This window comes from Oncorhynchus mykiss, chromosome 21 (assembly GCF_057628025.1).
Source record: "Oncorhynchus mykiss isolate SJ-2025 chromosome 21, ASM5762802v1, whole genome shotgun sequence".
In the NCBI taxonomy this organism is placed as follows: domain Eukaryota; kingdom Metazoa; phylum Chordata; class Actinopteri; order Salmoniformes; family Salmonidae; genus Oncorhynchus; species Oncorhynchus mykiss.
The window spans coordinates 14,822,756-14,838,707 of record NC_143042.1 but is presented as its reverse complement, the minus strand read 5'-3'; the positions used below and the strand labels follow the sequence as shown (position 1 = coordinate 14,838,707).

At 39.8% G+C, this 15,952-nt stretch overlaps 1 protein-coding gene across 1 annotated transcript; it reads left to right on the top strand.

The window, feature by feature from the left end:
* The first annotated feature begins 79 nt into the window (after positions 1–79).
* Positions 80–5,920, top strand: LOC110500092 (uncharacterized). Its single transcript, XM_021577255.3, has 10 exons — positions 80–185; positions 686–724; positions 1,054–1,368; positions 2,181–2,346; positions 2,464–2,570; positions 3,086–3,433; positions 3,683–4,015; positions 4,202–4,558; positions 4,728–5,096; positions 5,503–5,920. The coding sequence occupies exons 2-10, from the start codon at positions 691–693 to the stop codon at positions 5,511–5,513; spliced, it is 2,040 nt and encodes a 679-aa protein (XP_021432930.3). The 5' UTR covers positions 80–185; positions 686–690; the 3' UTR covers positions 5,514–5,920.
* The last annotated feature ends 10,032 nt before the right edge of the window (positions 5,921–15,952 follow it).

Below are 15,952 nucleotides of genomic sequence, written 5' to 3'. Positions count from 1 at the left end.
TTGGGTCTATTGGTCAGTGTTTGTTTATGTGGAGGGAGGGGTTGGAGCTGAAGTTTCAGCATCTCCTGGGTGTGTTCACCTGGTCAGCAGAGAGGGAGGGGAGAAACTCTATAAACTCACCTCTCTTTCCCCGGTCTCCCCATCTCACAACCAAACTCTGGGGAGGGAAGAGGACAGCTAACTGGGTAGGTGTGTCATCATTTCAAGCTGCATTATACATCATTATCCTGATCTTATGCATATCATAGAAATTGTGGAAATCAGTAGATTTAGAGAGACTTGAGACACTTTTAAATCTCATCACATTTACCTCAAATTAGACTATATTTTTTACTTCTTTCAAAGTGCATGTTTGGTTACTCAAAGTTTATTCCATGTAATGTTTTCATAGAGTAACTGCAATGCTACTTTGGTAGTCAAATCACCTTAACATCACTTTGTCATTTTGTTTAACTGGAAAGGTACAACACTGCCTGTTAACTCTCAGAAGGAAACTGTGCACATTAGTTCAGACTTCAAATCAAACAAAGAGACAATTCCTTCTTAAATATTTTGTTCTACATTAAATCTTTCAAACAGGTCTGGATTGATAAATGATTGTGTTTTCACATTTGTTCACAACAACAAAGCTTCTCTTGAGTTGCAATATAAGGGTTGGGAGCATTAAACCATAATCTCTTCACAGTGGCCATGACACAGCCAGTACTTCTACTCCTGCTACTGGGTAAGAGATCAGATGGGATGAATATTCCTCTGTTGATATTATAGACCAACCTGCTATGACTTATCTAGTTGACCATGTATTCAAAGTAGTTGGGTAGAGTTTCAGAACCTGTCAACATCTATTTATGTACAATGAGCTTCAGTTTAAACAACATTTTAGATGACATCTACAGAACTCTCTCCTTGAGTTGACACATTCATATTTTAGTACAGTGATTATGAAGTTGAAATGCTAGTTCTAATGTTGATGTCGGTGTCACAATCTAAACAGAGAAAGAGATTGACCATCCTAAAAATAACATCTTTCTGATGTGACATTTATCCCCACAGCAGCCATGTCCTCACCAGTGTTTGGGACTGAGGTATCAGTACTAGAGGGAACCTCTGTTACCCTTGTCTGCACATACCTAGGGGATAAAAAGCTTGAGACATGCTGGGACAGAACTTGTGGAACTTTTCAGTGTACTGATACCATAATGGAAGATCAATCCAAATATAACATTAATGCTCAAGTTGGAACAGTGAATCTCACCATTTTAAAGCTACAGCCGACAGACCGTGGGAGCTACTGCTGCAGAGTCTATGTCCCTGGATCTGGATGGTTCAATGATCTTAAACAATTCTCCAGCCTGAGGGTAGTCAAAGGTAAGTGTTGCTCACATCAGACGATGGGTTAACAATGAGTTTTGCTCAGTGCCGATGTCACCTTACAGTAGGAAGGAACATGAAGGTTTAAAGTCTTCATCTCCATGTATGAATGTTGTATTAGTGCATCACTATTGTGTATCAGTTTGTTCTCTCGCTAACTGTTAGAGGAATTAAATTCCTATATGTTTAATACCCAATTAAATTAATACACTCAGCCCATTTCTAAGGATTTGTAAGAAACGTATTTGCATAAAATGGGCGGAGACCAGTCTCAAAATCAAGCACTAGCGTTTATTCTCGAGAGCACTGAACATGATACAATTTACAACAGGTTATAAACTGAAAATGACGTCATTAGGTTTCGAACTGTCCCGTGTCTCCTCCACTCCGGTACAATGGCAGTATAGTTCTCAAGCTTTCCTACATCGTCTCCCACCAATTTAGATAATTTATGACCAAGTCAAGGTCTTCCTGTGTAGATAAGCATTCTAGCCAGTCTGACGATAAGTTCATTCATTTCTACCAAGGAACAGACAGTCATTGTTCTAATTCTTGATTATAATTACACACATTATATTCAGTACTGGGATTAAAAGAAAATTCATACATCTATACAGTAACATAATAGTATTCTGATTAGTCAGTCCTGATTGAAATGTATACATAATTAGTCATTATTGATTAAAAAAATCCCTTAACACGAACAAAGTCTGCACTACTGGTAATATCCTTTTGCTGCCTAGTTTATCTTTATCCTGTGTCCCTTTCTGATGGTCTGTGTGGTGAAATACAGTATGTCTTGGTTACAGGTTGTGTGAGGGACCTACTGGACAAAGTCCATTTTCTGGGGAACAATATTGCGAATCAGCCATTTACAACCGAAAATGCAAGTCAGTGCAGGCAGGAATGCACCAGAAATGACACATGCCAGTACTTCACATTTGTTGATGAAAACGCAGGAACAATAGTCCACAGGTACATGCTCAAAAATTATATTTTTTATGCTTGGGCAAATAAAGGCAGCAATATCATTTTTGAATCAGCACCATTCTGGTAACTACTACCACATTTTTTGGGATATTTATCCCACAGAAACAAATGTTTCCTGAAGGCCTCAACTGGTGATACGCCTGAAATTACAATACAGCACCTCCAACATGGAACCTCAGGCTACTCTCTGAGAAACTGCAGTGGTAAAGGTGAGTACACACAATGACATGACTTGATTCATCATTTGTTTTGGCCATTGAATATCTAGCCAATATCTAATAATCACAGAGGTAAACTTTGTTAATAGGCCCTCTTCAACAGGATAACATAGACATGGATATCAAACTCTGTCATGTTGTGTTTCTGTTGATTCCATCATCTCTGTTGAAGGTGTAACTTATTGAACGTCATCAATCAAGCATCAGAGCTCTTTGAAGAGAGCCGTTTCAGACCAATGATGTGTAAACTCTATAGAATACTATCACTACTATGTACTCACTTTCAGTCATTGATGCACAGGACACGTCCATATTCATAAAACAAATTGGTTGGAGGATTGAATGAGTCTGCAAATGTATGAATTTGCCTCTGTCATGTCTTTTTTACTCTGCTATAAAACAGTATGTGTTTCCTATATTTTAGAATAGTGGAAGCTGAAGATGGTCACGTTTGCCAATCAACACAACAAGCAGTCTGATAAGCATTTCCTCTGTATTTCAAACAGTCACCTACTCAGTCAAGAAGTACAGCCTCGTCCCTGAGAAGAAAAACCGGACCGAAGCACAAAAATACTGCAGACAACACTACACAAACCTTGCCATCATACGCACAGAAGAGGATTGGAAGGCAATTCAATCCTCTTTGGGTGATTTCAGTGGTGATGTGTGGATTGGGCTCCATAGGTCTGGTCCAACTGAAAAGTGGAAGTGGTCTGATGGAGAGGACTTCATGTTCTTTAACTGGAAAGAAGGTTTTGGTGTCCATGCTGAGGGTCATGACTGTGTCTTGTCTATTTCATCTCATTGGCAACCAGTGACTTGTGCAGCTCAAAGACAGTATATGTGTCAAAGAAGTAAGGACTGACTAACTCACTCACTGTCTCTTTCTTTCAATGGAAAATCCAACTTGTCATTTAACAAATGGGATTGACTGATTGATTTAACAACCCCTACCCTAATACTGTATTCTTCATCTAATCAGATCTCAAACACTTTATTAATTAGGTTATCACCTGTAACTTCCAAGTTAATTTCTTATTGTGTTTAGTCATTAACTGTCTCATGAAATCTGATGTGTCACTTTTCACCTTCCCTCCTGTAAGTTCGTCATGGTAATGGAACAACAGAGAAGGTGTATGAGCTGATGCAGGAGCCAAAGACGCAACAGGATGCTGTGACAGACTGCAGGAAAATAAACGGCAGAGAACTGGCGAGCATCTGTAACCAGAAAGAACAGGAAGCCTTTGATGAGTTGACTCCAGAAGCCACCTGGATTGGACTTAAGCACAACAATAAACTATGGGAATGGTCAAACAGAGAACCATTTCAGGAAAGCGAACCTACCTGGGTAGGTAGAAACTGTCAACAGCTGAACTCAGACAGAAAATTTACTCCAAAAGATTGCTCTAATCAAAGTGCTTTCTTTTGCTATGGAGGTGAGTTCAACATTGTAAGAGCGTTTTCAAACTTTTCAAACAGTCAGTGATATGACTAAGTTGTATATAATCTCCACAAAGAAAATCCTAGTTTACTAGAAGTACATTGTTTTTGTATCAATGATCAAAATGACAGGAAACTTCAAATGTACTTAAATGTATATGTATTCTACTTCATTGTGACAGATGAACATCCACTTAACACCACTGGGGATTCAACCACTCCTGTTACCCCTGAAACCACCAGCCCTACTTCAACTGGACCTCCCTCTATCAAGACGTCCACCACAACAACTAACACTTTACTACCTACCACCACTAATGGACAGTCCACCACCTCACCAACTACCACTACTATTGGACAGTCCACCACCACACCAACTACCACTACTATTGGACAGTCCACCACCACACCAACTACCACTACTATTGGACAGTCCACCACCTCAACATCCAGTGGACAACTGACCTCATTAGGTCCCACCTCCCCAGACAGGAAGTCCACATCCTCCCCCAGTAGTACAACTTCTCCACTCCATCCTGGTGAGTGTCAGACATGGAGCTACATTCTGTACCAATCTGCACAAATGTGTACACGTGACAGTTGTTGGGCTTTTAATGGCAGACAAGTCCTTGAGAGAACTTGTGGTTTTGTGTTAGTGCACTTCCATTAACATTTGTGCAATTTCATGTTTGTTTCTTGTCCATGCAGATTACCTGACCTACTTCAACGAGTCCAAGAGCTGGATCAATGCCCTGGAGTTCTGTAAAAGTCGTCGCTCCAACCTGGTGCACATCACCAACCAGACTGTGCAGACTGACTTGACCCAGCTCCTGGCCAATGTGGAGCTGCCATGTGGGGGGGTGTGGATTGGTCTGGAGCGGTCCATCTTTGAGTGGAGCGCCCCCTGGCTGTGGACCAGTGGTGATGTTGATAAGGTGGTGAAGTACAGAGAGTGGCACAGCTGCTTCCCCCTCAACCCCATGAATTACCACTGTGGTAAGATGGTCCGGGTTGGTAACAGAGAACTGAAGTGGCTGGATGCTTCCTGTCATCAGGAATTACCCTTCATCTGTCAAGGTGCATTGCTCAACTTTGGAACTCCTATTTTGCGGCTTGTTCAGTGGGGTGGAACATTCAGAACTTTGCATATAGACAATTATTACTTAGAAGTGTCATGGTTTACTGCAGAATAGAGATTTACTGTCTCGACTCTCATGTCAGATTTATGCATTGAATTACGTTATGCAATGCTCTGATTATACCTCCCTATTGAGGCTCAACATACATCCCAGACACAACCTCTCCACAGCTGGCTACTATCTGAATTGCTCTTTTCTCCCTTTAACTCTCTCCTTTTTACAGTCTAGACTTACTCTACTAGTAATAGTCTTTAGAATGAGCCAAAACATAATGGCTTCAAGGCCTGGTCATATAAGATACTGTACATTGATGTGCTCTAATCTTGTGTATGATGTTTCAACAGATCTCCACTAGAGGGAACTCCATGTCATTATGGACAGTCTGCAGACAGACCACACTGATCTGCAAGAGAGACTACCACACTCATGGTCTGGAAGGAACCTGCATTTCAATTCATTATATTATTACACTACGATTATTAATATTACTACTACATTAACTTATTATTATAATCTCTATTACATGATATTGCATAATGATCCTCTACTTACATATACAAACTTATAAGCATTGTTATTTGACCTGTAATGTACTGTAATACTTTAACTGTTTAAAAACAGAGATAAGAAAGGTAAAGTAAAAGATATTAACTGAAAATATAGTATAACTCCTGTGTGATCTGTACGGTTTGAGAACGTGATTTAGTTAGAATGTAATTGTTATTTTTGTACTTTCTGCATAAACATCCATTTAGAGTTTGATCAGTGTGGAATTTTATTCTTCGTAGAAAGTGCATTAAGTGATGAATCAAAAGCAATTCAAATGGTCATAATGTATCCTTATTATTTGAGAGGTATTAAGTGGTGTCTAGTCTAAATCGACTTGCTCAATATTTCCAGCAGGACTGAAGGAGTCCATCTCAACTGTCAGCAACAATGAACCTGGTATCTCAGAAAACAACTTTTCATGGAGGCGAGATGTCTGTGACATCTGTAATGTTGACACACTATTGCACTGATGGGCTGTATTTATGCAACACTGCTCTCTAAACCATAAGCTCAAATCTATTTTTCCCAGATGCATTCCCTGACCTCTTCTTTAGCCAGCAGTCCTTGGATGAGTCCTTCAGTGACACCTGAGCGGTCGACCCATGTGAGTGTTTATGCTTATATACTGTATCCTTAATGCTTTAGTGGAAATCAATCTAATATTGTAAAATTGAGGACAGACAATCAGTCTCAACTGGGTGGTAGTAACTGCGACTCTCTGACCCGTAAGGGCCATGGAGAGACTGAACACTCCTCTCTGGACAATAGAGACTGAACACTCCTCTCTGGACAATAGAGACTGCTCTCTGAAGAGATTGTTCCTTTGCACGTCCTTTGCAAACAGAAAAAGAGGAGGACAGTAGGGAAAGAGACAGAGCTTGCGTCTAAGGGGCACTATGCCAGATTCAAATCTACACTGGCACCATAGATATGTGTGTCAGAGGCTGTGGCATTACCACTAGATGGACCAGTCAACAAGACTGCTATCTTATTGGTGTTAATATCTGTAAGACACCTGAAGGGGTGGCATTTTAGACCCAATAGGGTCCCACTTTAACAAGCACTGTCAGATGCCGCACAGTAATGTAGCCTAATCCACTCTAAAATGCCACCTCTCTCTCCCCACTCTCACTAGGGATTAATGCAAATATGTGTTCATGTGGTTTCTAATATGAGATAATAGTTCCATTCTGGGTAACATAGAATACAGAGGCTACTGCTACTACACAGTTCCACAGTAATTTGCAGCTGTATTCATCGACCTGGCCAAGGCTTTCGGCTCTGTCAATCACCACATTCTTATTGGCAGACTCAACAGCCTTGGTTTCTCAAATGATTGCCTCTTCTGGTTCACCAACTACTTCTCCGATAGAGCTCTGTGTGTCAAATTTGAGGGCCTGTTGTCCGGACCTCTGCCAGTCTCTATGGGGGTGCCACAGGGTTCAATTCTCGGGCCGACTCTCTTCTCTGTATACATCAATGATGTAGCTCTTGCTGCTGGTGATTCTCTGATCCAACTCTACGCAGACGACACCATTCTGTTTACTTCTGGCCCTTCTTTGGACACTGTGTTAACTAACCTCCAGACGAGCTTCAATGCCATACAACTCTCCTTCCGTGGCCTCCAACTGCTCTTAAATGCAAATAAAACTAAATGCATGCTATTCAACCGATCATTGCCCGCACCTGCCCGCCCATCCAGCATCACTACTCTGGACGGCTCTGACTTAGAATACGCGGATAACTACAAATACCTAGGTGTGTGGCTAGACTGTAAACTCTCCTTCCAGACTCACATTAAGCATCTCCAATCAAAAATTAAATCTAGAATTGGCTTCCTATTTTGCAACTAAGCTTCCTTCACTCATGCTGCCAACATACCCTCGTAAAACTGACCATCCTACCGATCCTTGACTTCGGCGATGTCATCTATAAAATAGCCTCCAACACTCTACTCAGCAAACTGGATGTCGTCTATCACAGTGCCATACGTTTTGCCACCAAAGCCCCATACACTACTCACCACTGCGACCTATACGCTCTCGTTGGCTGGCCCTCGCTTCATACTCGTCGCCAAACCCACTGGCTACAGGTTATCTACAAGTCTCTGCTAGGTAAAGCCCCGCCCTATCTCAGCTCGCTGGTCACCATAGCAGCACCCACTCGTAGCACGCGCTCCAGCAGGTATATCTCACTGGTCACCCCCAAAGCCAATTCCTCCGTTGGTCGCCTTTCCTTCCAGTTCTCTGCTGCCACTGACTGGAACGAACTGCAAAAATCACTGAAGCTGGAGATTCCCATCTCCCTCACTAGCATTAAGAACCGGCTGTCAGAGCAGCTCACAGATCACTGCACCTGTTCATAGCCCATCTGTATACAGCCCATCTATCTACCTCATCCTCATACTGTATTTATTTATTTTTGCTCCTATTTATTTTGCTCCTTTTGCACCACAGTATCTCTACTTGCACATGTAACAGCTTTCTTCCTGGGAAAGAGAGGACCAAAGTGCAGCGTGGTGAGTGTTCATCTTCTTTACTAATAAATCCCAAATGAACACTTCAAATTACAAAACAACAAATGTGAAAACCGAAAACAGTCCTATCTGGTGCATAGACAAAGACAGGAAACAATCACCCACCCACCAACCCCAACACAAAACAAGCTACCTAAATATGGTTCCCAATCAGAGACAATGACTAACACCTGCCTCTGATTGAGAACCATATCAGGCCAAACACAGAAACAGACAAACTAGACACACAACATAGAATGCCCACCCAGCTCACGTCCTGACCAACACTAAAACAAGGAAAACACACAATAACTATGGTCAACGTGACAGCACATCTACCATTCCAGTGTTTAATTGCCATATTGTAATTACTTCGCCACCATGGCCTATTTATTGCCTTAACTCCCTTATTTGACCTAATTTGCACTCACTGTATATAGAATTTGTTTTCTTTTTTTCTACTGTATTATTGAATGTATATGTTTTGTTCATTCCATGTGTAACTCTGTGTTGTTGTATGTGTCGAACTGCTATGCTTTATCTTGGCCAGGTCGCAGTTGCAAATGAGAACTTGTTCTCAATTAGCTGACCTGGTTAAATAAAGGTGAAATTTAAAAAAATAAAAAATGTACAGTCTTCAAAGGATATTTACTGTAAATAAGCTGAATCTCATTTGAGTGTCTGTTACCATTTCTATGTCCATCTAGAAAAGAGAATCAAGCAGACTATTGTAAGGATGTCTCTGAAATCTAATACAGGACGTGACCTCAATGACCCAGTGGTAAAGGAACAGATGTAGGAGCAGGTACAGTAGTCCTACATCTCCCACATCAGCAATCAATGTCAAGGTCACTCATTTCACTCTTCTCGGGATCAGGAATAGAAACCTGACATCACATAGTATTACATTTAGAATGCTCAATTAAAATGCGTGTTTCTGGCATTATCTAGTTTGATCATATCTCATAGACCAGAAAGGAGTTAGCCAAGAACAGGAACTCCATCCAAGGCCTACGCTGGAGAGAGCTGCCGAACGGAGACACTTTTCGCAAGACAGTTGGAAGTCTTGGAAGCCCTGAAGAAGGTCAAATGTTTTTGCGTCACAGTTATGAAAATGTCCCTCCTTCTGTTTAGTCTATTGCTTAGAGTCCCTTGTTCAGTGTGCTGTTAGGTTTTGCATCCCATTGACAGTATGGAAATTAAGTAAGGTGTTCATACACTAATTCCAGTGAGAGTCTTTGTACTGCTGTGTTTGTTTTCTTAGTGTAATCCTCTCACCAGACTCGAATTTGACTCTCAGGATATTACCTTACTTAGAATATCTGAACAGCTTGGGACATTAGGTGAGAAGGACATCTCCAATAAGAATCCTTATTGTAAACTCGCTAGGGTGATGACAACTAGGGTATTAACTAACTTCAGATTGAATGATTATAGATGTGTTATTATATAAGGATATGCTTTTCTATGCATTAAATGAAACTGAAACAGTAAATCACTCCGATGCAACAGACATAAGGTTCAAGATCTGTATTATCAAATCTTCAATGTACCACGTTAAAATAAATAACAAATAATAAACCCAAATGAGTCGTGCACAACCCATGTCCAAATGACTTGCAAGCTTGCTTAAACCCGTTGGCGAACGTTGGAGCTAAAAACAAAATGACGACAAAGTCCCGAAGCACCCCACCGTTGTAGTTACTCACTACTCATAGATATCTCCTCAGCGAAGTATAGCAGTTTCGTGCAGGTGTCCTCACGAGATCCACAGCAAGCACAGTTATCAATGCAGACAGTACTCCTTAGCAGCAACAGATATCCCACGGAAACATGAACTCGTTAATCTTCCACAAGCAATTCTCTCCAGGTCTCGCACAATGCTAGGCTAACCTCGAGGCTGTCAAATACCTCCACGATGAGACGGTAGCTTCAGTCTCTACTAAGTCGTCTCTTATAAAATAAAATCAGTATTTCCCTTCAAAACTCGGTAGGTATAGGTTTTGCTCTATTTTTAGTCTTCTTTCAACATTTTTCTTCACCAACACTGATAAGGTCTCTCCATCTTTCTTTCTTTCCAACCCCTCTTTTTTTTGCCCAGGCCTCCTGTTAACCAGGTCAACTCGCCCTTTGGCCAAAACTTAACAAGCTACCTCATTGGTCAAACTTAAACTTAAAAGTAAACCAACCTATTCACTTGTACATTAAATACATTTTTCTTCAAAATCAAAATGCATTAAGGACATTACAATTCAGGAGCAATTCAATCACCTTTTAAATCTAAAACCAATTAATAATGTAATGACCTGACTAGATCGTAAAGGAACAATGGTTTATTAACTCAACTTTACACAGGCTACTGTTTGGCCGTAGCCCACGCCAAATAAATGAAAGATACCCCACAAACCAACCGTGACCTTCTCTTGTGAAGTCCAGACGTAAGAGAGAGAACAATGGCTAAACCTGGTCTTAACTTCCAATGCTCCATCCCCCTGCCCAACCCCCCTCCACGCCACTCCGCCAACCGCCAGGATGCCCGGCATCAGAACATTCCAGGCATTCCCTTGATTGGCAGATAGCAGGTTGATTGGCATGTCGGACCCCGCGAACACTGGTAAGTACAACACAACCCACTAATATCCTAACACATAACACACAGCTGTCTGTGCGGGTTGCTACAATAATAACAAATCAACTCTATACTTGGTTTTAACAAGGGTATTACATTAGGTTAGTGTGGGTCTGACTGAGGACCAGTTATACTGATGCAGCAGGAGAGGGATGGAAGGTCCAAGAAAACTAAAATAGTCCATTATAAATAACATATGAAATAAGATTATTAAATAATATTTTGCTTACATTATTCCCGTTTTGAAAGTTAATTTTCTCTTATGAAATATGAAAGAATTAGGTTAGATTTAGATTTACAAATGTTTTACAAATGCAACATAAAATTATAATCTTTATTTTTTATTGGTGTTTGGCTGTATTGTGATAATATAGCTTGTTGTACATAAGGACAATTTGATTAGTGAGGAGACAAGGATTTTCAAGTTTGTATATAAAACATGTGTGGTGACAACTTTCAGTGAGGGATTTTCAGAGGGTAAAATTCTTCATAATAATGTTACTTATGGATGTAACTGTCAACATTCTTAAATAAAATATGTTTGATTAGTGACAACGGTATTATTATTATTTTCACCTTGCAGCAGGAATGGTGAGATGGAGGCAGTAGTCACAACAATGTCCACTTCCAGGTGGCATCGTTCAGAGAACTGTAAAGATGGAGACTGACAGACTGTTGTGGGTGTGACAGAATGACAGTATCCATGTTATGAACCTAAGAAACATTTGGATATTATCATTTTCCCTGGTATCATGGTGTGTTGACAGTGTCAGCTATAACAGTCATAAACACATGGTCATGGATAGCAGGGGAGGGGTGTGGGGTTCTTGCCCTTATTCATGTTGTTGATGGCTGTTATACATTAATCAACTTGATTAACCAAACACCATCAATCATGTCGTTATTTAGCATTTATCCAAATCGACAAAAAGACAGGGAAGTAAAACCACAGCTTTTGTACATCCAGAATTACTCTGCACTTTGTTAACACAACTAGGGATTGGCTGGCAGAGCCCTGTAGGTACCACATATAAAACAGTACTTTATTTACAATCACTGGAAGGTCTGTGATACTCATATATTCAATCTAGCCAAAAGGCATATGCAGGGGTTAGTTGTTAATATACTGCAGTATGCTCTTATTGTAGCATGTACAGGCTAGTTCTGCTGGCTAATTTTGAAAGATCTTGATCATCTGACCTCAGATGTTGAACTCCCTCTAGTGGAGAATTAAAGAACGGGTAAATATATTTTCAGACTGATTGATTGGTCTTGCTGGGGTCCCTACAGTATGCTTCCCCTCACCTAGATGCTCTGAACACTGAGGTTTGAGTTATGATTGTAATGTAATATGTGGTTATCATATTGTTTAATATGTGTGTCCATGGCCTTAAAATGCAAATGACAATATAACAGAGTCACCAAAGGAAACCTAGTTTAGAGGGCCCACAAAAACTATACCTCTCCCAGAAAGACAGATTTAGGGTTAATACCATGATAGGGGGAGAATTGACATGAACATTTTCAACTGAAATTCACCTATCATTTCCCAGAGCGCAAAGTCTTGATTTACCAATCACATGAAGAGCAGGACATATCAGGTTGTCTAAAGTGAGAGGACAAAACATTAGGAACCGCATCCTAATATTGAGTTGCAGTTCTTGACACACTCAAACCGGTGTGCCTGGCACCCACTACTATACCCCGTTCAAACTCACTTAAATCTTTTGTCTTTCCCATTCACCTTCTGAATGGCACACGCATACAATCCATGTAAAAATCCTTCTTTAAACTGTCTCCTCACCTTTATCTACACTGATTGAAGTGGATTTACAAGTGACATTAATAAGGGATCATAGCATTCACCTGGATTCACTTGGTGTCTATGTCATGGAAAGATCAGGTGTCCTTACTGTTTTGTAAACTCAGTGTATATCACCATGGTGACTTGATCTCTAGTCTTGGTCATATGCCAACCAAAAAAATGAGTTTGTAATTTGATGACGTCGACCATAAATTGTTATCTTTATGTAAAGTATTTAGGAAATGTTGGAATTTTTCAAATGTGTTGGCTCCTACCAGATCTTAAAACATATTTAAAGATGAACAATAAATCAAGAATATTATTGCATACTATGCTACAACATACTTGTTAAATATAATTTACTCAATGTGCATAAGTGGAGTCTCCCTTTCAGGTTGCTTGATTTACAATATAGGAACATAAACACAGTCTTGGTGGGTCCCCTCTTTCTAGAAGGATCTTTCAGCAAGACAACAGAGAGGAGGCTTGATGAGGTTCACTGACACAAGGGCGTGTTCAAAGAAGGAGGAGATCAGATCCTCTTTCTAAACACTCCAGCTACAGTACTTCTCCACCTGTCTGCTCATCAAAGCCAAACCATCCTTGGAGAGGGAGAGAAGGATTCAAAGAGGTACGTTTCATTTTACTTTTACTGATGAGATATTACAAGCACTTTATTACTGTATGTTAATCTTACATCATGACTGATATTTTGGTGTCAAAAAGCATTATTTTAATGTTGTTATCTAGTAAATATGCCTAGTGACTCTCATAATGGGATATTTCTCAAGCAGAAAATATGTCAGAAAATGTGTTTTGTTGTAAGGTGATTATGTACTGACATAAAGTACTGCAATAGCATACCAGCTATCATTTTATCATATCACTCAGCACTTGATCAATGACATAGAGTACTGCTTGTTTCTAATCAATATGAGTCAAGTAAAAAAAAGAAGGGATTCTCCCCGTAAAATATGTTGTTTTACTTAAATAGTCAACAGAGCATTCATTTCTGATCCTTAGCCAGCTTAGGTGGAATTGAACTCATAAATCACTGATCAGGCCTGGGTCCTAAATAACTTTTTTCTCACACGGTCTGCAGCTAAACCCACTACAATGACACACAAAATGATGTATCACTTTGTCAAATATTGGCATTAATAGATTGATGCCTCATTACAGAATACTTGTTCCAGAGGATTCAGAGGAAGAATTTGAGCAAAAAATAACTTCATCAACTTTTTGGAGGGCAGAAGGGGTAGGGGAAAGGTTGAATCAAGCTGCTTTAGTCACTCTGTCCTTGTCAAATGAGCCAGAATATCATACTGTATTTGCCTAGTTAAATCCACTGGCTATTTTACATAGCTTTTACATTAATCTCTGCACCCAGAACAAAATCAGCTACTCAATGTTAAGGCTGTCACGAAATACTTCTTTTCCATAACAGTTTGCATTAAATATCAATTTTTTCTATCACAAAATCTTGTTTCTTATACATCTCCATAAAAGGTTTTCTAAAACAGACAAACACCTTTACCCTTTTACATCTTTTCAGTGGCAATGCGGCTCCCAACAGCGGTGGTACTGTTTCTGGGTAAGAATTGTATTCCCTTTTCCCCAACATCTTTAAACTAAAAACATCCCTTCACCTTGAACACTGACCACAGTATGTTGATGAAGTTACCCTTGCTCTACTGTGACACATATCCATGTTTTATATCTCACTATCTATGTAGTAACAGATACAACATACACATTGCTTTTTGTGACCTTTCTTGTTACATTTACAGTATAGGAATGTTTAGACTGTTTTCTTTGCCCAGGTGCAGCACCTGATCTCTTCTTCAGCCAGCAGTCCTTGGATGAGTCCTTCAGTGACACCCGAGAAGTCGAACCATGTGAGTGTATATGTTTGTATGCTATATAAGACATATCCTTCATGGTTTAGTGTAAATCAATCGAATATTGTAATATAAAGCATTACCATGTCACTTTTGTGGTAGTTTATATTTTAATAATTTACTTGTAATCTAATTGAAAACCACATTTGCCCTTATTCAACAGCTCACAGCTCAGAGCAATTCGTGGTTGACAAAGACTTTTTCGGGAACGACATTCTGAAGGTGTATGAACGGGGCCTACATCATTGCCAGCTTGCCTGCACTCAGAACCCTGGGTTTTCCTACTTCAGCTACGTGGTTAAAGAGTATAACCTATTTGAGTGTCTGGGTTGTCTGTTTGAGTGGAGTTCACACTACTTCTTTTGGTAATTAGTTGAAGGATGGGGTTAGAGAAATGTCACCGCTCACAAATGCAGAGCTATGGATTCATGCACTGACTATGCATGAGATCAAAATGATACACAGTATTTGTTAACAATTACATTGATTACATTGATTACATTTATTTTTGTGTTAAACAGAAATGACACAGGAAGTGCATCTGTCATGACTTCCGCCGAAGTCGGTCCCTCTTCTTGTTCGGGCGGCGTTCGGCGGTCGACCTCACCGGCCTTCTAGCCATCGCCGATCCACTTTTAATTTTCCATTTGTTTTGTCTTTGGTTTACACACCTGGTTTCAATTCCCCAACTACATGTTAATTATTTAACCCTCTGTTTTCACCATGATTTTTGTGAGTGATTGTAAGTTCGGTCCGTTGTTTGTGGGCTTGGTATTTCTTCATGTATTTGGACATTTTGAATAAAGTTAATTGTGTTACTCATCTCTGCTGTCCTGTGCCTGACTCCTCTGCACCAGCAACACCCAGAACCTTACAGCATCGGTATTGTCTTTAACTTTCAAAACAGATTCCACTGCTATCAAAAGTATTCAGATGGTCAACCAACTATTATAATCTATCCAGGAGTCATATCTGGTTACTCTATGAAGGGCTGCAGTAAAGGTATAGGATAATCTAACCTACTGTACGAATAGTACTTACAACTCTTAATAAATATGTTCTAATATGTTCTAATAAGCTCTAAATTGAGATGACGGAGTGATCTAGCCCAACAACATTAGTACGTACTTCAAATAACTTCAGTTCCTTTATAAAGCCAATGTAGTTTAATATAAAACATATACACCATAATATAAACCATGAATATCAGTTCGTAGGGGATTTCTACCAGAACTAAGACAAAAATATATATTTTTTAATGACATTTCATCCATAGAAGAGTCCTTTGGAGGAAGGATTGTTGAAATAAACAGTAGTTGACATTTATACCTTAAAGCATAATTGAGAAATACCTAACTAACGTTGGAATATTTTGGCCTTACTCAGGCTTCTTTTA

Bases quoted from the DNA above. Each gene is read 5' to 3' on its own strand.
- LOC110500092 (XM_021577255.3), top strand. From the start codon at position 691: ATGACACAGCCAGTACTTCTACTCCTGCTACTGG. The intron at 3,434-3,682 runs GTAAGGACTGAC...CCCTCCTGTAAG, and splicing joins ACAGTATATGTGTCAAAGAA to TTCGTCATGGTAATGGAACA. The intron at 4,559-4,727 runs GTGAGTGTCAGA...TTGTCCATGCAG, and splicing joins AACTTCTCCACTCCATCCTG to ATTACCTGACCTACTTCAAC.